General features: G+C 30.9%; 1 protein-coding gene across 22 annotated transcripts in view; it reads left to right on the top strand.

Moving 5' to 3' along the window:
* The window catches only part of LOC145243881 (kinesin-like protein KIF13A), a 1,028,209-nt gene that overhangs the window by 983,444 nt on the left and 22,361 nt on the right, over nt 1-22,404 (top strand). For 9 of the 22 annotated variants that reach the window (XM_080106966.1, XM_080106962.1, XM_080106976.1 and 6 more), the window contains one exon: nt 6,140-6,190. The exons of the other annotated variants lie outside the window; for them this stretch is intronic. In XM_080106966.1, coding sequence (XP_079963092.1) covers nt 6,140-6,190 — 51 coding nt within the window. The remainder of the gene's footprint in view (nt 1-6,139; nt 6,191-22,404) is intronic. 22 annotated transcript variants of the gene reach the window in all.

The raw sequence follows: 22,404 nt of genomic DNA, 5'->3' as shown, positions 1-22,404 counted from the left end.
TAAATAAGTATATTTTAAAATTCAAACATTCTTCATTGTAAATAATAACTTGAATATGTGGCATTTTATTGGGACAATTTTATAAGGAAATTACTTGACTGAGAAGATGACATAATATTTTTAAATACATAGTTTAATTGTCAAAATTTATGTTTTAGGGACTCTTAAAATGAAAATCCAAATTTAAATATTTAGAATCTACATATTAGTGTGAATAAAAGGCTATATAATTATGTTTGCAAATTGAATGATATAATATATGAGCAACAAAATCATATTAATGAGATTCTCCAGATGTGTTCATTAAATCTAAGCCTCCAACAATGAAAATGTTGTTTCGGCATTAACATTTACTTGATCAAGCAATTGACAGAGCCTCTGTGAAAGCATGAAAACAATAACAGAAATTGTTGCATGGATTATTCTCACTGATGAAAATTATTTGAAGTTTTTTTTTTTTGTTTTTGTTTTTTAGCATGAACCGTTTTTCTATTGTCTTGTGTTGAGCAGGAAATTTTTTTTTAAACAACAACAACAAAAAAAAAAGAACTGTTGCTTTGTAATCTTGTTTTTATTGCGTTAAAGTTTGAAGTTGTTTTAATGACGTATCACCATGTTTTTTAGTGAATAATGATCAGTAAACATGATTTATTCATATTCAATTGACTTTGCATTTAAACTTTTATTTATTATTTCTCCATTTTTCTTTTCTTAATTACTGATTATTACTTTTTCTATTTTCAACACATTGTTTCTTTGATGACTCTCCTTCTGTATTTGTTTTAATTAAAAATTAATCATACCCCAATTCATTCATCAATCAGTGCATTAATAAAATTGTGTGACCACTTGTGTGTATGTTTGTATTTCTCGTGTAAAAGTAACTTTGATATACACTGAATTTTATTTTTTTATCAAATATTGAAATAAAAATGCCTTAATGTAAAGTTCTAAAATGAACTTTAAACAATAGTAAAATAATTCAATCATGAAATCAAATCAATTATAATGCATTTCCGTTTATTCATAAACAAATTAGATATTTTAATCTTTTGTTAATAGTTTTAAAAAATTGACTTTATGGACCTTCAAATTTTGAAAGGAATTTTAAAGTATTTAAATTGTTAAATTGTCATTTCTGACTATTAAATTAACCAATTTTCATATAAAATTATTGAAAGTTTTGTCAACTGTTTACATCTAATCATTTTATAGCAAAAAATATTTAATAATGTGCTTCAATTAATATCTTAATGTGCAAACGATACTATAATCATTAATTATAACTTTGAAAATCCTGTTACAAAGTAATAATGTATTTGGTAAAAGAATAAAAAAAAACAAAAAAATGGCAAAATAAAAATGAAAGTAAAAAGTTCACCGGATAACATAATTAATAATAAATTTTACTTAGGTCTTCATTTTTATGACTTTGGTAAGTTAGGTCTTTATGCGATGATCACTGTTCAATTATGTAGAATTTTATTTAAATAGTTTCTTTTAAAATATTATTATTCTGCTTCATTCAATCCAAGATTGTTTTTTGTGTGTTGATCATTACTCATATAATAAATAATATAAAAAGTTGTAGAGTCGGCATCAACTGACACCACACCAAATAATCATGAAGAGTCAAGGAGGATGGAAAGATCAAGGAGATAAGCACTAACCAGGCCTAGATGAATGTGAAGAGAATTGAGACCTTGAGGAGGCTTATTGCTTCCCAAATCCCAGTGAATGCCAATAGTCCGCAAGAATGGTAAACGGCTGTTGTGATAACGTAAACTCATTTGCAAATGTTATCAAATAGTTGGAGAGTACTGGAAATCTGGGGAGACTTGCTGTCATTTAGACTCCAGGGAAAGCCACCGGTTGTTGACAGAAATATTTGACAATGGCCGATATGATAACTCCTAGTGAATACAAATAATAATAAATTTGACTTAAGTTTTTATTTTGAACTTTTAGTGATCTAAAAGTTTGGATTCAATTTTACAAATTCTTATGAATTAAGTATTTTAATCCGTTTAAATCACTGAATAGGTTATGACTAATTCTTCCAAATGATCTTCAGATTATTTATATGGGCTTTATTGATTGCAGCAAGAACACTTTAAGTAATGAAAATTAATATATTTTCTTTTTTCTTCCTTTGAAGATTGTAATGCTGGGTATGGGGCAGCCAAACCAACTGCCAATATTGCCCTGCTTTTTATTGAAACCAACCGAGAGCTCTTTTTAGTATCCTCATTGTTCCTTTAAGTGCAATTGTCTGGATATCTTTTGCATTTGGTTCACCAGAAATATAAGTTAGGTAGGACTTCAGGTTCTTCTTAATAAGCCCTGTGGCACCTATAATAACTGGATTGTTTTCATCATTGCATTTCCTTGTGTATGACAAAACACATGTTAAACAAAAATTAAATGCAAAGAAAGAGGATCGCATCATACACAAATTCATGTTTTCAAAATTTGTTTACTTATTTTCAATGACGACACCACACTCTATAACAGACACGACAGGAAAACAAATGAACACATATCTAAAGAAATGGCAGAAACATTAGAGGATGACCTCCAATCTGTAGTGGAATGGGAAAAAAAATGGATGGTCACATTCAATGCTGCCAAGACTAAACTCGTTTCCTTCAATAATTACAAGAAACCTTTTCTACCACCAATAGCAATGGCCAATGACTCTTTATCTGAAAGTACATCCTTTAAACTCCTCGGCCTAACGCTCTCAGGAAACATGAGTTGGAACAATTACATTGAGAGTATCGCCAGGACTGCTGCGAAGAAGATAGGTTCTCTCTACCATGCTAGAAAGATACTAACGCCTGAAAGTATCCTATATCTCTATAAGGCCACAATTCGCCCATGTATGGAGTATTGTTGTCATATTTGGGCTGGTGCATCTGCCACTAGTCTCTCGCTCTTAGACAAGGTTCAAAAGAGAGTCGCCAATCTGATAGGTCCTGAACTGTCATCTAAGCTTCATCCCCTGTCCCATCGACGAAGTGTTGCATCCCTCTGCCTTTTCTACAGGTACTTTAACGGTGAATGCTCTGACGAACTGCAAGCACTTGTGCCCCCTCGACATAAATACCCCCGACAACCGACAACCAACTAAATCCCACCCCTTCACAGTAGAGATCCCTAGATGTAAGAGAGCCTTCTACTCCAGTAGTTTCTTCCCCAGGACTGCTAGACTTTGGAATTCCCTGCCAGGTCCCTGCTTCCCCAACAGTACTGACATGCAGAAGTTCAAGTGCAACGTGAACCGACATCTTACTGCCCAACTCCCTACACAGTACCCCTGATGCCTATGTCCCTGATAGTAGCCCCCTACAACAAAGTGGCAATGTGCCTTGTTTGGGGTGAAAATGTAATTTAAAAAAAAAAAAAGTCAACGTTGGGTCTGGTTTTCCTAATACATCTAATCGTAGACACGCAATAATGGAACAGTCCACCGTAGCAGTATCAGAATTTTTGTAGGAATTTTTGACACCCCTAACACGAAACTGCGAATACAATATAAAAATCTCGTAATTTCTCTGTTAAAAGTGGGTTATTTATTTTCTTTATGGATTATACTTCCAAAATAAACTATTACAGTTGTTTTAAAAGTAATAAAAATATTTTTATTTTTTTTTTAAAACAGTAATGAATTTTCCGAACTCAATATTTTTCAATTTTTAAACTCAATATTTTTAAATTTTTAAATTTTAAAAATCTATCAAAATTTTTCTATTGATTCTATTTTTACGATATTTTCAGGGTCAATGTGAAATTTTATGTTCTTTCCAATAAACCGAATATAATATTTTAGACAAACGTTTTTTTTAAATTCACGCCCCCCCATTTTCACGCCCCCCCATTTTCACGCCCCCCCCCCATTTTGAAATGTCTATTAAAAAGTAAATAATTAATTTATGTTTAATAGGTTTATATATCACAAATTGAAGAGAAAAGGTCAATAAATAATATATTCAAATTTAAAACAAAAAAAAAAATCAGTTTTTTAGAAATTTACCTGTAAAGTCCGAAGTTTAAAACCTTATTTTATAAGAACACATTTTTTCTTTTTGTCTTTTTTTTTTTTTTTTTAATGAAACCTTGGTCCTTGCTCCTTTAATTGAAAAAAAAATTAGGGCTTGAATTACATTTTTCGAGGAGTTATAAGCTTAGAAAGATAGGGGGTCGAATAATTTACGCCTCTCATTTTGAAATGTCTATTAAAAAGTAAATAATTAATTTATGTTTAATAGGTTTATATATCACAAATTGAAGAGAAAAGGTCAATAAATAATATATTCAAATTTAAAACAAAAAAAAAAAATCAGTTTTTTAGAAATTTACCTGTAAAGTCCGAAGTTTAAAACCTTTTTAAAAAAAAAAAAACACATTGTTTTGTTTTGTTTTTTTTTTAAATAAAACCTTGGTCCTTACTCCTTTAATTGAAAAAAAAAATTAGGGCTTGAATTACATTTTTCGAGGAGTTATAAGCTTGGAAAGATGGGGTGGAATTATTCACTATTTTCACGAAATTTCTGACACTGCTAGTCCACCAGTTGGTTGATTTAACGTCCGACTCGAATAGGTTGACTCAGGAGTTCGCTTCTCCTTTCCTACTTTTTGGGGTCTGACCACTGAGGTGACATCATTTGTCCTCGTATCCTCATCACCAGACTAGTTCTGTTGTGGTCCGTCTTTTCTCTTTCTAGACAAGTTTTATGGACATGTCTTTGGAGATCAAAGTTTTTCCGGATGTTTGATAAGTCTGCCTGACAGTAAAAGAAACATAATGGCTGAATTACTTGTTTATTTTCTTTTAATATCATGGGGAAAAAAATGATATAATACGCCTTTAGATCTAACAAAATGTACATATTACACTATTTTATTATATATAAAGATGTAATTTATTTCCATTTTTAGTGTCATGAACATGAAGTGGCAGTATACTAAAGTTATAATACGTATAATAAAATACGATACAATATTAATTTGATTTAGTTTGAACTGAGTCAGTACTTAGTTATCGCCCTTGATTCTTTATAGTGACATTTATGCAGGTTTTCGTGTGCTGATAAAGCTTTTATTTTACCTCATTGGCTATTGCGTGCATTTTATCATCTTATTAGCTAACGATCCCATCACTTTCACTCCACCTGTTAATAAGGTGATGTAGTGCACGCAACCGTTAATAAGCTATGAACTTTTATTTCAGATCAATATTTGGGATCAAATATCTCTATCCAATATAGACGATCTAAGGGCGATAACTTCGTATTACTAATCTACTGGCATAGCAATTATTTTTAGAAATATATAAACTACAAAACAGTGGAATACGTGGTCAGACTATAAATCTTACCGATTTTAATTACTTGATTATATTTGGAAACAAGAAAATATTAAGCAAACTAGTAGAATTGGTTTGATTGGGTATGTCTGTTTTGTTTTACAGCATATCAACCCCTTTTGGGGTTTGGATTATTTGGACTATTGTTCTCATCGTTATAGAAATTTGAATGATGCAAATTATTAATTCTCATATAAAAAGTCTGAACATTTAGGGGTTGATTTAATGCTGAAATAATACCTACTCCAAACAGTTTGTTAAATACAATTAGATGAATACAAGTTGCTATTATGATCGCATAACTGAACAGAAATTGTTTGTTCGTACCAGTCCGAAGGTTATTATTATGTAAACATTATAGATCCAATCAGACTTGCAGTTGCACTCGCTGTATAGCGTATCATTACAACAAATGAATTAGATAGGGCTTTTTGGAATCTAACCAAATATGCTCGATTGATTTTAGCAAAAAATGGGGGAAACTTTCAAATTTTTTTAAAGACTTTAACATAAACATTCATTTTTATAATTTTATATATATATATATATATATATATATATATAAAATCAATAAAAGTTTACTTGATTTTTTTTTTTTCATATGTAGTCATATTTAGCAAGGCCTGTATGATATTCTTTATTTTTTTGCATTTTCTCATTTATTTTTTGCATTATTTTCCGTTTCCATAGAAATAGTATTTTCCATTTGATGAAAACATAGAATTAAAAAGTTAAAAAAAAAAAAATAAAACCATTTGACTGTTATCACAGATGCTCTGATGTGTCAATTCGGACAGTGGATCAATCGACCCCTAGCAGAACGTGAGTGGTTAATCAACTTTGTGACTCTGTCGCATAAATGTCTCCACCCGCTCGCTCTACCTCTCTCTATTCTATTCATCACTCCAATAATCTGGCCCCCTCTCCTCCATTCCTTGCAAGTGTCCCTCTCCCCCACTCTGTTATGCTGTGTATTATCCACGTGATCTTACGAATGTTACCCCTCGTGATAGTTAACTTTCCAGTGTCTTTTTGCCTCCCCATTTCCGTTTCCAGCTATAGGAACTATACCAGGGTTATTTCCCCTTCACAATTGTAGGCGTATTTTACAACTTTGCACTACCACTCCTTTTTTAGAAATCAAGTTTCTTTGATTTTCTGATAGTTCTCTGGAATATATGGAGTGGATTTCAATGAAGGAAATTGGATGTGTTTGATTCTTTGCACTGAATCCTACACCTTCTTAATCTAGGAAAAGTTATTTCAAATTACTTTTATAGTTCATAAAAAGGAATATTTTCAAGTTACTATCATAATTCCCCAAATAGGAATTTTTTTTCCCACAAAATTACTTTTATAATTTCTAAATAAAACTTCTTTTTTTTTAATATTGTTGTAATTTCTTAAAAACGAATTTTTGATTGTTTCTTTTTAATTTTTTTTTTTTTTTGTCAAATGAAAACGTTTTTTTTTTTCCCAAACTTCTGTTATAGTTCTCAAAAGTTCTTTTTTCTTTCCATCAAATTAATATTATAGTTCTTAAATAGAAAGTTAGACCAGTTTTTTCTTAAATTTTAATTTATATTTAAAACAACAAAAACAAAGGGGCAGAACACCCTCATTCCATCTATACGAAATGTGTGAATCTATTTGGAAATTAGGGACTATAAAAACAATCAGATTCAGTGCATGATCTACTAAAGTGCATGAAATCGTTCTCTTCCCATATCATTACCATATCCCTTTCCATATTCATTCTGACCCTTAATTATCCTATTTATTGAACTTTGACAATGAGAAATGGTTTTCCCTGCACCATGTTGTCTCTACGATATTCCTATCATTGGAATTATCATATTTAAACGATCATTGTTTTGTATATGTATTTGGAAGGTTAAAGTTTTGACTGTTTCCAATACAGTTTCATGTCAACCAATATCTTTTTTTTTTTGTCATATTTTTTTTTATCTCGTCTTATATTTTTAGTTATATCTTATTTATCTCCCCTTTTTTTGTCAAGCCACTTGTTTTTTGTTTTTTTTTCTTTGTTTTTAATAGTTTCTGTATCATCGCGTATGAAATATTTGTAAGTAATCACGATTGATTGCTGTCCAATCTAATCCGCATGTGTTTGGCAGGTGGAAGTTTGTCATGCTCATTCTCCTAGCGTATCGTCTAACGTGCATGAATCATTCATCTTTTTTGTTGTTCTTCATCTCTGTATTCAGCACTAATGAACTATAACCAAGTCGACGCTTGAATTTCATATTGCAGAAAGAAACTTTCCAAAATATACCATTATAGTATTTTCAACATTCTAGAAAACTAACATTTTCTCACACATTATTAAATTTTTTTTATACCTTTTTAGCAATTCTAGTATTCAGTTTTTGACGTTAATTTTTTTTATGTCAGCGGCAGTGCTGTCTTAACTCATGGAAGAGCCTTATGCTTTAAGCTTCTTTTGCCCATCGAGATCACCCGACACTCCACAAATTTCATGCACTTTATTTTATTAACTAAACAATTAGATTCATCAAAGTCATGTATAATTTTTAAATTTATAAAACAGTCGATACTTTTATAGATTTTTAAACCAAACTAATTATATTTCTGAATTGTTGAGATGAAGATTGATTATTCGTATTAGGATTTTTCCGACTAGTTTTTATCTTGAATGTTATTTTTCACATTTTGGTTGATATAACCTCCGACCTTTATCAGGTGTATCATATAGGATTCAATCCTATCAAATTCCAGAATTTGCACGGAATTTCAAACAGAATTCTTAATTCATGGGGGCAACATGCTTTCGTTCCTGGGTAGAAGTTTTAAGTAATTTGTAATTATATTTTTTTTGTGTTGCTCGCACTGTCTCCATTGATTGAGCCTTCAACTTCCAAAAGTATATAACTTAAAACCGAATTTTTTTTATTTATTTACTTTTTTATTTATTTACTTTTTGCTCACATTCACCCCTAACAAGGCATATCGCCACTTGGAGGTAAGGGGCTACTATTTGGGGCCATGCTTAGGAAAGAATAACAAGATGTTGGTTTACATTACATTTAGACTTCTGTATATCAGTACAGTCATGGTAGCAGGAAGGGAATTCCAGAGTCTATCTGATCGAGGGAAGAAACTATTAAAGTAGAAAGCTTTCTAGCATTTTCGGACCTCAACAATGAAGAGGTGTGATTTTGTTGCTAAGCGAGTTTGTCAGGGATATGTATGCCGAGGGGGCACAAATGTGACAAGTTCATCAGCACATTCCATTAAAATAGTTGTAAAACAGGCACAAAGATGCAATGATGGGACAGGAGTTGGAGCTTAGTTGACAAAGTAGAACGTATTAGATTAAAAACTCTTTTTTTGGACCCTATCCAAAAGGGAGAAACTAGTGGTAGATGCATCAGCCCAGATGTGGCAACAATACTACATGTATGGGCGAATGGTGGCCTTGTAGAGATACAGGATACTTTCAGGTGTGAGTAGTCTCTTAGTTTAATAGAGGGAACCCATCTATTTTGCAGCAGCCTTCACAATGTCCTCATTGTATTTCTTCCAGTTCATATTGTCCATGAATGTTAGGCTGAAGAGTTTGCAGGAATTCTCAGATAAGTGTTATTTGTCATGGATACGGTGGTTGGAGAGGCGTCTTGTAAGCGTTAAAGGAAAGTAGCTTAGTCTTACTTGCATAAAATGTTGCCGTCCATTTACGTCCCCATTCCACTACGGTCTGGAGGTCATTTTCTAAGAATTCTGCTATTCTCTTAGATTTGTGTACATCTGTTCCGCCCTCATGCATGTAATAGACTGTTGTATCATCAGCAAATGTACTCATCTCGGACATAATATTATCAGGGAGGTCGTTTATGAATATCAGGAATAATAGTGGTCCAAGGATCGACCCCTGAGGATGCACTCCCACATTAATGTTGTACTTTTTGGATGAACGTCCATCAATGACAACCTGGATGGTCCTATTGTCTAAGAAGGATCTAATTATATTTAATATTCGTCCAGTTATACAGTATGATTTAATTTGTCGAAGCTACATTTATAGAATTTTAAGCAAATACTTTATCCACTACACCATGTTTTTTGTGAACACTTCTAGTATGAATTTCAGGAACCTTAAACCTGTTTTTGTTTTTAGATGTACGATCTTAGCATTTATCATTAATAGTGAGAGTAATAAAATTGATAAGATACTCCTGAAGAAGGTTGTAGGTTACATCGACTGAAACGTCATGAAAATAACACTAAAGATGAGAACAGTAGTTTGGAGAATCTAAATAATACAAACTAATCATATATGTGGTTTAATTTTATTTTCGACTGCCTGGAAAAATAAAGGCATTTTTCACTCAGACCTTTATGCTTAAATTACACATTTGTAGTTTTAAATTAGCCTTTTCTTTTTTTCAATATTTTATTCAAACAATTACCATAAGTATTAATACTCATGAGACTTCATAGAAATTCCATAGTTACTTTTTCTTTTCTTTTTTCTTTTTTTTTTTCACATCTATTTTTTTATGTAATAATTGTGCTCCCGTCCTTTTACATGACTCTTACTCTGCCAATCCACATGCACTAAATCAAAGGGGGGTAATTCATCTAAACTCAATGCAATAGAAGTAAAAAAACAATAAGTGGATGGCAACTGATTTTTGTCAAGTTAATTGTGTCTCATGGCTGACGGAATAATAAAAATATAAAAGATCAATCCTCATCTCAAAAAATGGGTACTTGTACAGTTTAATCAAGACATTAAAAAATGAAAATATCGAAAAAAAATTTTAAAAAAGTTTAAATTGTATGTATCTGTTATGGAATGAAGTTTTCAAAAAAAAAAATTTCACTTAATTTTCATCATTTTTTTTTTTTTTTTTTTTTTTACAGCGAAAAAACAATTTGTTATACCGAGCAAAAGGTTCGATTTTTAGGAAGAAAAGCTAGTATTAAAGATGGGGAGGGAGTGTCGGCGCTTTACATGGAGTTATCTCCCCGTGGCGTTTATAATATTTAAACAAAATTTAGAAACAAATTCAAGATGTCTACCTTTAACGCGCTCTCATAAAAACGTGGTTTTCCGCTGTAAAAAAGAACTATTCGATCAAATTAAGTGAAATTTTTTTTCGGAGATCTTCAGTTTAAAACGGATATGTACAATATAACATTTTTCGATATTTTCATTCTTTAATGTCTTGATTAAACTGTACAAGGACCAAAAAATGTTGAAACCAGTTTATTTAATGACAAAGTTTGTAGCTAATAAAGTTGTTCAAATTTGTGCAAGAAAAGTATGTTAAAAAAAAAAGACACTCGAGCATAAAAATCAAGCAAAGTGAAAATGTTATTCGCTTGTGGATTACGAACATATGGACGACTTGAGCAAATACATGACACTAATCTGTTGATATCATGCACATGAAATACTGTTTATTAGTGAAAGTGATGCAATAACCCCATCAGAATATCACACACAGCGTTTAGTCAGTGACCGTACCCACTGCACAACCACTTTGACTCTAAATATAGCACAAAATTTCATAGTCCAACTTGAATCAAAGCATGTACATTGGCAGTGTTATGGTCATACTAAGGAAGGAACAAACTCACTCATTATTATAGATATTAGTCATTTTCTTGAAGAAAGTGGATATATCTCATATCACCATAACATTCGTTTTACATGTTGGCTGGCATGTGTTGGACAGGCGACTCAAAGTTTTATGACTATTAATATGGAAAGTACTTTTTTTTTATTCACGACTTTGAAAAAAAAAAAAATGTTGCAAGAATCAGACAGATAATCAGTGACTTCCCAACATCATGTTGAGTCTTATTTTTATAAGTTTTTATACAAAATTCAGGGGGGTTTTTTTGGGTTTTTTTTTTTACATATTTCATCAAATATCTATTTACGACTTGAACACTTTAAGTGATAGACTTCAAAATCATAGTTACACAAGATATGAAAAATATTGCAAAAAGCAAAAATTAACAATTTTATTTTTTGTTGGATAAATTACATCATTACGAGAATGAAAATGACATTCAATTCCACCATGGAATAAATTATGAAAGAAATTAGTTAAAAATATAATTAATTTTATTTAAATAAATTTGGCTTTTTAAAATCATCATTTTTGTTTGCTAAAAATGCAAATTATTTACCTCTTTCCGCAGGATGTTAGATACAAGGTCGGATGGGGAGGGTTGAAATGCCAGCGCACTAGAATAAGCATACTCGTTCCTACAAAAATGCCTGAGCAGCCCCGTTTGGCATTCCTCGGAACGACTGTCTCAAGCAATTAGCAATAAACTAGCCCATTCTTAAAAGATAAAGCCTAGGAATGTGGACTTCCTTGGACTTAATAGAACCATACATGATCCTGACAATAACGAAATTTGATTTGTGTCATGATTGTAACAAAATCTAAAAGTTTACACCATAAAAGTATTTATAAGTTTTCCATGTTATCATTGTCAACACAGTTTTGGCAAAATATGGTGATATTTGCTTATGGCTTCCACTAAATGAATAATTAAAAAAAGACAAACTTATCTTTTAATCAAATATTTATTGCTTTATGAACACTTTTTTTTTTTTTTTTTTTTTTTTTGATTAAACAAATTATTTTGAAATTTTTATTTTTTTTATTTTGATGGTGATTCTTTACAATAACCCCAATACTCACCTACCCATGAAAAATGTGTCAAATTATTTTTCAAAACATTTTTAGAATCTTGTTGAATTTCAATAAATAATCAAGTAGTTTTGATACTTGTTTTTTTTTTTTTTTTTTTTTTTTTGTTCTTTATTAATTAGAATACCTGTCCCAGGAAGGGTAAAATTCTCAAATAAGTTTTGCACCACTTTTATGCTTCCCTGTGAAGATTAAAATCAATGATATAATATTGATTTTAATCTTACTTCTAGAATCCTTATTTATGAATTCTGATCAAAATTCATGACATTACTTGGATTTTTAAAAATGTCCAAGTTTTAATATAAAATTAAAATCCAGGGAATCTTGCTTAATTGATGTTTAATGGCTATGGATTAAATTGAATGCAAATCTAAAATATTTTAATTTTGAAATAGGAGGTGCCTATATCATGCCCCCTGAAACCATTTCAAATACTCCAAAGAAACTGAAATTTAAAGGGCATTTATTGATTGATATTTAATATTTATTGTTCATACGTCACACCAATACAACAGCCGGTTCCCTGCATTGCTATAGTCTTCTTATACTTTTCCATATCTATTTGTTTTTTATTTGATTATTTTACTTAACTATTTATTTTACTTAACTATTTATTTATAAGTTAATCTTTTAAAGTTTAAAAATCACACTAGTTAGTAGTCACTTCTACACAATATCGTCTTTTTGTACTTTTATAAATTGAAATTGATTTTTAAAATTTTGTTTTAGTTTAAGCTTTTGCGTTTTTTTTTTCTTTTATTTTATTTGGATTTTTTTTCTTTTATTTTTATTTTGATTTGATTTTTAAAATTTTGTTTTAGTTTAAGCTTTTGCGTTTTTTTTTTTTTTTTTTTTTTTTTTTTAAATTTTCTTACTCTCGTTCACCTCCTAACAAGGCATATCGCCACCTTGACGTAAGGGGCTACTATTTGGGACAATGCCAAAGAAAGATTAACAAGATGTTGGTTTATATTACATTTAAACTTTTGCATATCAGTACAGTCAGGGTAGCAGGAAGGGAATTCCAAAGTCTAGCTGTTTGAGTGAAGAAACTATTAGAGTAGAAAGCTTTCTGGTATTTAAGACCTCAACATTGAAGACGTGTGATTTTGTTACTAAGTGGGTTTGTTGGAGATATGTACATTTTTTTTTTTTTTTTTTATTACATTTTCACCCCAAACAAGCCACATTGCCACTTTGGTGTAGGGGGCTACTGTCAGGGTCAGCAACTACTGGGGCACTATGTAGGGAGTTGGGCAGCAAGATGTCGGTTCACGTTGCACTTGAACTTCTGCATGTCAGTACAGTTAGGGAAGCAGGATCCTGGAATGGAATTCCAGAGTCTAGCGGTTCTGGAGAAGAAACTACTGGAGTAGGAAGATCTTTTACATCTAGAGATCTCTACTGTGTGGAGGTGGGATTTAGTTGCCTGTCGGGTTTGTCGAGGGTGTCTGCGTTGTGGGGGCACAAGTGTCTGCAGTTCGTCAGAGCATTCACCATTAAAATACTTGTAGAACAAGCAGAGGGATGCAACGTTTCGTCGATGGGACAGAGGCTGAAGCTTAGATGCCAGTTCAGGGCTTATCAGATTGGCGACTCTTTTTTTAACCTTGTCTAGGAGCGAGAGACTAGTAGTAGACGCACCAGCCCAGATGTGACAACAATACTCCATACATGGGCGAATGGTGGCCTTATAGAGCAGTTTGAAAGATGTTTGGCCTTATAGAGCAGTTTGAAAGATGTACTCTCAGACAGGGAGTCACTGGCCATTGCTATTGGTGGCAGAAAAGGTTTCTTGTAGTTATTGAAGGAAACCAGTTTAGTCTTGGCAGCATTGAATGTAACCATCCATTTATGTCCCCATTCCACTACAGATTGGAGGTCATCCTCTAGTGTTTCTGCCATTTCTTTAGATATGTGTTCATTTGTTTTTCTGTCATGCCTGTTATAGAGTGTAGTGTCATCGCATATATACCCATCTCAGAGGCAGTTTTGTCGGGGAGGTCATTAATAAATATCAGGAACAATAGAGGTCCAAGAATAGACCCCTGAGGCACTCCCGCATTTATATCACACTGTTTAGATGTTCGACCGTCGAGGACAACCTGGATTTTTCTCTTATCTAAGAAGAATTTAATTATGCTAAGTATTCTACCAGTGATACCGTATGATCTAATTTTCCTGAGGAGACCCTTGTGCCATACCCTGTCAAAAGCCTTAGATATATCTAGAGCTACCGCTCTGCCCTCCCCCGCTTTGTCCAGTGAATGGTATATGCGTTCAGAGATTACAGTGAGGATGTCAGCTGTGGAACGGGCTTGTCTAAATCCATATTGTTTGTCAGTCAGAAGTTTAGCATCTGTAAGGTGCCGGACTAGAGCATGGTTAATTATGGTCTCAAATATTTTGGCGAAAAGTGGGAGGAGGCTAATGGGGCGATAATTTGATGGGTCAGTTCTTTCGCCAGAATTCTTGAATATTGGTACCACAGAAGCGGTTTTCCAACAGCCCGGAAAGCAGGATTCATTAAGGCATTTGTTGTAGAGTTTGGAGAGAACTGGAGCTACTTCGGCTGAGCACTTTTTTAATAGCACAGCTGGGATGAGATCGGGTCCACATGCTTTTGAAGTGTCAAGATTTTTTATGATAGCATGTACCTGAGCAGGGGTGATTTGTAGATCGTCTAGCGTGGCGTCTGTCCGCAAAGGAAAGTCAGGCAGGGGGTGGTTGGAAGGGTCCAGTGTGGAGTTCGAGGCAAACCGGCTGGCAAGCATATTAGCTTTGTCGGTTGCTGAGCAAACAACCTCGTGATTGTTGATTAGTGGGGGAATTGTTGATTGCCCATTATTTACTACACTGTTGTAGATTTTCCAGAAGTCACGATTTCCCAATTTTTGTGCTTCGATGCGTTTTTAGTGGTTTCAGTAAATTCTCTCTTGGCTGTCGCTATTTCTTTCTTAATGTTATTTCTAGCTTCTTTGTACTTCTGTTTGTTTGAACTGGACTTATGTCGGTTAAATCTGTGGTATGCATGCTGCCTTTGAGCAATGGCAGTTGCGCAAGTCGAAGTAAACCATTGGGGAGAGTGGGGCTTGCTATAAAATTTCCGCATGGGAACATGTGCTTCAATTGCTGTTTTGAACCATTCAGTGGTCTCATTTGCGCACTGTTCAGCAGGAAGAGAAAAAGTATTTCCCCATGGGGCATCTCTGATAAGATCTCTGATGGCTTCCCAGTCAGCCTTTTTATAATATCTCGTTGTTTTGAGCACTGGCTCTTCAGTTTTGGGTCTAGAATTTAGCGCGATTTCTACCATTAGCACTGCATGGTCAGCGTTCCCGAGTGGGCTGTCAGCACTTGTTGTACAATCCTCGGGAACTGTAGTCAGAAACAGATCTAGAAGTGATGCTTGTTGTTCTTGCTGATCAGGGAAACGGGTAGGAAACGTAACTATTTGTGATAGGGAGTGAGTTATAGCAAAACTATGTGTTGTGCTGTCTGCTGCATCTGTGTTAGTAGAGAATCCAAGCCAGTTTTTGTGGTGAACATAAAAGTCACCAAATACATGGACTTGGGCGCTAGTGTCGAGGGAGAGTGCTGTGTCTATACTGTCAGAGACTTTGTTTATTATGGTGCAGTCCTGGGTCGAGGGAGAGCGGTAGAGAAAATAAAAGTAGCTAATGTTGTGTTGTATGTTTAGTCTAAAGCACATAAAGGCTTGATCGTCCGTTTCTAGGTTTGTTTCTCTAGTCAGGGAGAGGATGTTACGAATCTAGACTCCAAGTCCGTGCATATGTCTGTCAGAGTCCTTACGGCAGAGTGGGAGATAGCCAGGCATGTTAAAGTAGTTAGAGGGGATGGAGGAGTGTAGGTTAGTCTCGCTTAGTGCTAAGATATCCGGGGTATTTGTTAGGAGAAATGCTTCAACATCAGCTAAGTTAGTTCTAAGCCCACGGATGTTAGTGAATGCAAGCCTCAAGGGAGGACACATTGAAAGGGCACAAGCGCAGCAAGTTCATCAGAGCACATTCCGTTAATAAATTTTCGATTACTAGCATGAAATTTTTTTGCTTCATTCATCATGTTCAACCATCTTGTGATCATTTTCATCATTCAATTATAAATCCATCCATCTCGTAAACCCTTATCATCGAGTAGTTTTTAGTTTGATAAATTAATGGATCATTAGTAAAAAATAAATTTAAAAAATTTAACTAAAAAAAAGAATTAAAATCAATATTTAATGTGTAAATTATGTAGATGCGGGAAAAACATGCAATGTTATATCATAATTTTATCAATATTTGATTAAAATTTTATTTTTTATATAATAGCAATAAAAAGAGTTGTCATATCTGGATAAAACTATGGCAGCACAAAACGATCACTCTGTTTGCCACTTACATGCATGAAACATCGAAAGTAAGGGTCACAAACCACCGAAAACATTAAAATAGTCAGAGTTTTGTGTTACCATAGTTTAAACATAACAGCACACATACTCTTAAGTAAAGCTTTCAGAAAAAAAATTATAAAAACGCACCAAGATTCTAAGAATTTATGATCTTTTTTAAAATAAGTTTGTTTCCTTATATATAATTGGGCTATTGTAAAGAAACACCATTTTGTTTTAGTTTGACGTTTTCTCAATCACACAGGTTAATCATTGATAAAAATGATTTTAACCAAAGTTTTATAACTATTTTTTTATATTTCTGATCACAATGTCAGTGTGTGTATAAACACTAATATCCTTGGGAAAAGGTATTAACCCACTATTTATCACCAGCTGTGCATACAATAGCAACTTGTGTTCAATTTATACCATCAGTTTTAAGCAATAATTTACTTTCAGCTTTTGCTAAAAAATAAATTTGATATTAATAATCTAGTATAAAATTGGCTTTTATCAATTCATATATTGTTTCAGTACAATTGATACTATTTTTTAGATATGTAAAAGTTAATAGAAAAAAAAGATGTTCTTTTAATGTTGGCTTTTCCTTATCTATAGAAAGGATACAGTCTATTCAAACATGAATTGAATAAAACCTTTTTCACATTCACATAAGATTTTTCAATCATTATTTACATCGTACTGTCAAATGTTTTCCTCTTTTTCTGCACATGTACACATAATACCAGTTTATGTAATTGTAAAATCCAAACTAATTGCCCATTGATGAATACATGTTAAGCAGATAATGTAATATATAAAGCAACCGTAAATAACAATGTTATTAATGAAGACAAAATATGAGATCTACAGAAATTTGATTTAAAGCAAGATGTAGTTATCATCTGATGAAATTTGAAAAATCTGACAAATGGTAATACATTATCTAAATCTACATACCTATAAAAAAAATTTTTTTTCTCTGACATTGATATTAAACGCCTAATTTTTATTTTATAATTATTAAAACGAACTTAATATACTCAGTTATGGATATGTGAGCGACTACATGAAGATAGATTAATTTGAATATTCCTTTAAAAAAATGTATTTTTTATGGTTTCTTATTAGATGATTAATTTTATTTCACTATTATGTTGAATTCTGTTCATGCATAGTTTCTACATTCTGTATAATTGGATAGAATTTAAGACAAAAACGTTGTAGCACATGAAATGTATGTGTGTGTAATATATATATGTGTATATATATATATAAATAGAAGTGACCTTTTCTGTGGGTACAAAAAGTTTCTACCAAATTCCTCGGAATATTTGGTTTACAGATTTAAAATTTGATATATAGGTTATTTGAACTTTTAGCACACTTTCGATTTGGTTTTTAGCTGGCAAAAATTGCTGCTAAGGGGTTAAAATCAAAAACAAAATTGTTGACCTTGGCTGGGTAAGTTGAATAAAACGTTACTCCTGTTGTTACATTTGTGCATACACAACATTACACATTCGTAGTTCAAAGTTGCTTAGTTTTTAACCTTTCATATCCATCTGTCAGTAGCTCAAATGGTAACGACGCTGAAGAGATAATGACAAAGGCTAGAGTGCTTAACGTTCTGGTTTCGGTTCTAGTGGATATATATATATTATATATATAACTTATGAAACCATTAATATATATAGGATGATAATCAATAAAGAATTAACTCTATGATAAGAAATCTGCATGAATTAAAATATAATATTTAAGCGTAGTTGTATATAGTATATATAGTTGAACATCAAAAAACGACATAAACAAATAATAGTTAATAAAACTGATATTGCGAAATTTTTAAATGACTACATTTTAATAAATAATTATTAGAATCAGTAGAAAGTGCAAATTATTAAGAAAATTATGAAATTATAAATTTCAAAGATCAAATTATGAATGCAGAATTTGTAGCAGAAAATGTAGATATATAAATAAATGTTTTAAGTCCAGATCAAGCAAAATAAATTGAAAATTAATAAATTACTAATATAAAATATAATGAATAGAAAAATACTTAAGAATTCACTTTTAATTGTCATATATTATAAACAATTAAGTAATTATAAATTTTTTCACATTTAAGACAAAAATATTAATAATTGTGATGGAAAAATAAATAACATTTTAGATCAAAGAAATATAGGTGATAAAACAGTTGATTTAGCGCAAAACCTATTGATATTTGTGAAGAATTATTAATCTTAATATCTTGAAGATTTTACAAAAAAAAAAAACAATGTTCAATTTTTTTTTTTCAATGTTTGAAAAAAAATTGCACATTAGACTCATCTGATATCATTTTGCACTCGCAAGGAGTTTTCTAGAAAAAAAATTAAACTGTCAGTTTTCTGCATTCATGGTCATATGATGCCATGCGATATTTTTTCATATAAAATGCAACAAAATAATTGATGGTTATCAAATGTCACTGGTTGCTAAACTTGAGATTTTTTTTAATTTCAAAATGAATTGTTCCAAACTAGAATAAGATACCATAAATAGAATTCTGTCATCAATTTAAAGCGTAATATTCATTTAATTCAAAGTGATAACTAACAATCAATTCTATAGTAAGAAAGTGAGTATATTATTAAAATATCTAAGTTGTTGCAATAAAACAAAGTATTTTTTATTTATTGAAAATATGTGTAGTTTGCAAGTTTGTAAAAAAAAAAAAAAAAAAAAAAATTGGTAGGTAAGCTATTGCAGAATTTCCATGCGTTTCTCTTCATAAGGAATAGTTTTTAATGTTTATAAAGTTTCGGCATAAAATAAATTTTAATGCTTTCTTTCTGTTTTTCTACTAAAATCCTAAACCAGATTCATTTGTTAAAGATAAAATCAGCTGATTGTTTAATACGGGCATTAATCATTTTATTGGTTTATTTTTCTTTTTTTTGTTGCCCAATATTTTTTTATTGCCCAATGTTTTTTTATTGCCCAATGTTTTTTTATTGCCCAATGTTTTTTATGTCCCAATATTTTTTTATTGCCCAATGTTTTTTATTGCCCAATATTTTTTTATTGCCCTATGTTTTTTTTATTGCCCAATGTTTTTTTTTATTGCCCAATGTTTTTTTTATTGCCCAATGTTTTTTATTGCCCAATGTTTTTTTTATTGCCCAATGTTTTTTTTTATTGCCCAATGTTTTTTTATTGCCCAATGTTTTTTTATTGCCTAATGTTTTTTTATTGCCTAATGATTTTTTTATTGCCCAATGTTTTTTTTTATTGCCCAATGTTTTTTTTTATTGCCCAATGTTTTTTTTTATTGCCCAATGTTTTTTTTATTGCCCAATATTTTTTTATTGCCCAATGTTTTTTTATTGCCCAATGTTTTTTATTGCCCAATGTTTTTTTTTATTGCCCAATATTTTTTTTATTGCCCAATATTTTTTTATTGCCCAATGTTTTTTTTTATTGCCCAATGTTTTTTTATTGCCCAATATTTTTTTATTGCCCAATATTTTTTTATTGCCCAATATTTTTTTATTGCCCAATATTTTTTTTTATTGCCCAATGTTTTTTATGTCCCAATATTTTTTTATTGCCCAATGTTTTTTATTGCCCAATATTTTTTTATTGCCCTATGTTTTTTTTATTGCCCAATGTTTTTTTTTATTGCCCAATGTTTTTTTTATTGCCCAATATTTTTTTATTGCCCAATGTTTTTTTTTATTGCCCAATATTTTTTTTATTGCCCAATATTTTTTTATTGCCCAATGTTTTTTTATTGCCCAATATTTTTTTATTGCCCAATGTTTTTTTTTATTGCCCAATGTTTTTTTATTGCCCAATATTTTTTTATTGCCCAATATTTTTTTATTGCCCAATATTTTTTTTATTGCCCAATGTTTTTTATGTCCCAATATTTTTTTATTGCCCAATGTTTTTTATTGCCCAATATTTTTTTATTGCCCTATGTTTTTTTTATTGCCCAATGTTTTTTTTTATTGCCCAATGTTTTTTTTATTGCCCAATATTTTTTTATTGCCCAATGTTTTTTTTTATTGCCCAATATTTTTTTTATTGCCCAATATTTTTTATTGCCCAATGTTTTTTTATTGCCCAATATTTTTTTATTGCCCAATGTTTTTTTATTGCCCAATATTTTTTTATTGCCCAATATTTTTTTATTGCCCAATATTTTTTTATTGCCCAATATTTTTTTATTGCCCAATATTTTTTATTGCCCAATATTTTTTTATTGCCCAATATTTTTTTTATTGCCCAATATTTTTTTATTGCCCAATGTTTTTTTTATTGCCCAATGTTTTTTTTATTGCCCAATGTTTTTTTATTGCCCAATATTTTTTTATTGCCCAATATTTTTTTATTGCCCAATGTTTTTTTATTGCCCAATATTTTTTTATTGCCCAATATTTTTTTATTGCCAATGTTTTTTTATTGCCCAATATTTTTTTATTGCCCAATATTTTTTTATTGCCCAATATTTTTTTATTGCCCAATGTTTTTTTATTGCCCAATATTTTTTTATTGCCCAATATTTTTTTATTGCCCAATATTTTTTTATTGCCCAATATTTTTTTATTGCCCAATATTTTTTTATTGCCCAATATTTTTTTATTGCCCAATATTTTTTTATTGCCCAATATTTTTTTATTGCCCAATGTTTTTTTATTGCCCGATGTTTTTTATGTCCCAATATTTTTTTATTGCCCAATGTTTTTTATTGCCCAATATTTTTTTATTGCCCAATGTTTTTTTTATTGCCCAATGTTTTTTTTTATTGCCCAATGTTTTTTTTTATTGCCCAATGTTTTTTTTTATTGCCCAATGTTTTTTTTTATTGCCCAATGTTTTTTATTGCCCAATGTTTTTTATTGCCCAATGTTTTTTATTGCCCAATGTTTTTTATTGCCCAATGTTTTTTTTATTGCCCAATGTTTTTTTTATTGCCCAATGTTTTTTTTATTGCCCAATGTTTTTTTTATTGCCCAATGTTTTTTTTATTGCCCAATGTTTTTTTTATTGCCCAATGTTTTTTTTTTTTTTATTGCCCAATTTTTTTTTTATTGCCCAATGTTTTTTTTTATTGCCCAATGTTTTTTTTTATTGCCCAATGTTTTTTTTATTGCCCAATGTTTTTTTTATTGCCCAATGTTTTTTATTGCCCAATGTTTTTTATTGCCCAATGTTTTTTATTGCCCAATGTTTTTTATTGCCCAATGTTTTTTATTGCCCAATGTTTTTTATTGCCCAATGTTTTTTATTGCCCAATGTTTTTTATTGCCCAATGTTTTTTATTGCCCAATGTTTTTTATTGCCCAATGTTTTTTTTTATTGCCCAATGTTTTTTTTTATTGCCCAATGTTTTTTTTTATTGCCCAATGTTTTTTTTTATTGCCCAATGTTTTTTTTTATTGCCCAATGTTTTTTTTTATTGCCCAATGTTTTTTTTTATTGCCCAATGTTTTTTATTATTGCCCAATGTTTTTTTTTATTGCCCAATGTTTTTTTTATTGCCCAATGTTTTTTTTTATTGCCCAATGTTTTTTTTTATTGCCCAATGTTTTTTTTTATTGCCCAATGTTTTTTTTTATTGCCCAATGTTTTTTTTTATTGCCCAATGTTTTTTTTTATTGCCCAATGTTTTTTTTTATTGCCCAATGTTTTTTTTATTGCCCAATGTTTTTTTTTATTGCCCAATGTTTTTTTTTATTGCCCAATGTTTTTTTTTATTGCCCAATGTTTTTTTTTATTGCCCAATGTTTTTTTTATTGCCCAATGTTTTTTTTATTGCCCAATGTTTTTTTTTATTGCCCAATGTTTTTTTTTATTGCCCACTGTTTTTTTTTATTGCCCACTGTTTTTTTTTTATTGCCCACTGTTTTTTTTATTGCCCA

Source organism: Euprymna scolopes, chromosome 22, assembly GCF_053919585.1.
Source record: "Euprymna scolopes isolate OS-2025 chromosome 22, ASM5391958v1, whole genome shotgun sequence".
NCBI lineage: Eukaryota > Metazoa > Mollusca > Cephalopoda > Sepiida > Sepiolidae > Euprymna > Euprymna scolopes.
Note: the sequence above shows the minus strand (reverse complement) of the source record. Positions and strands in the feature narration are given on the sequence as shown.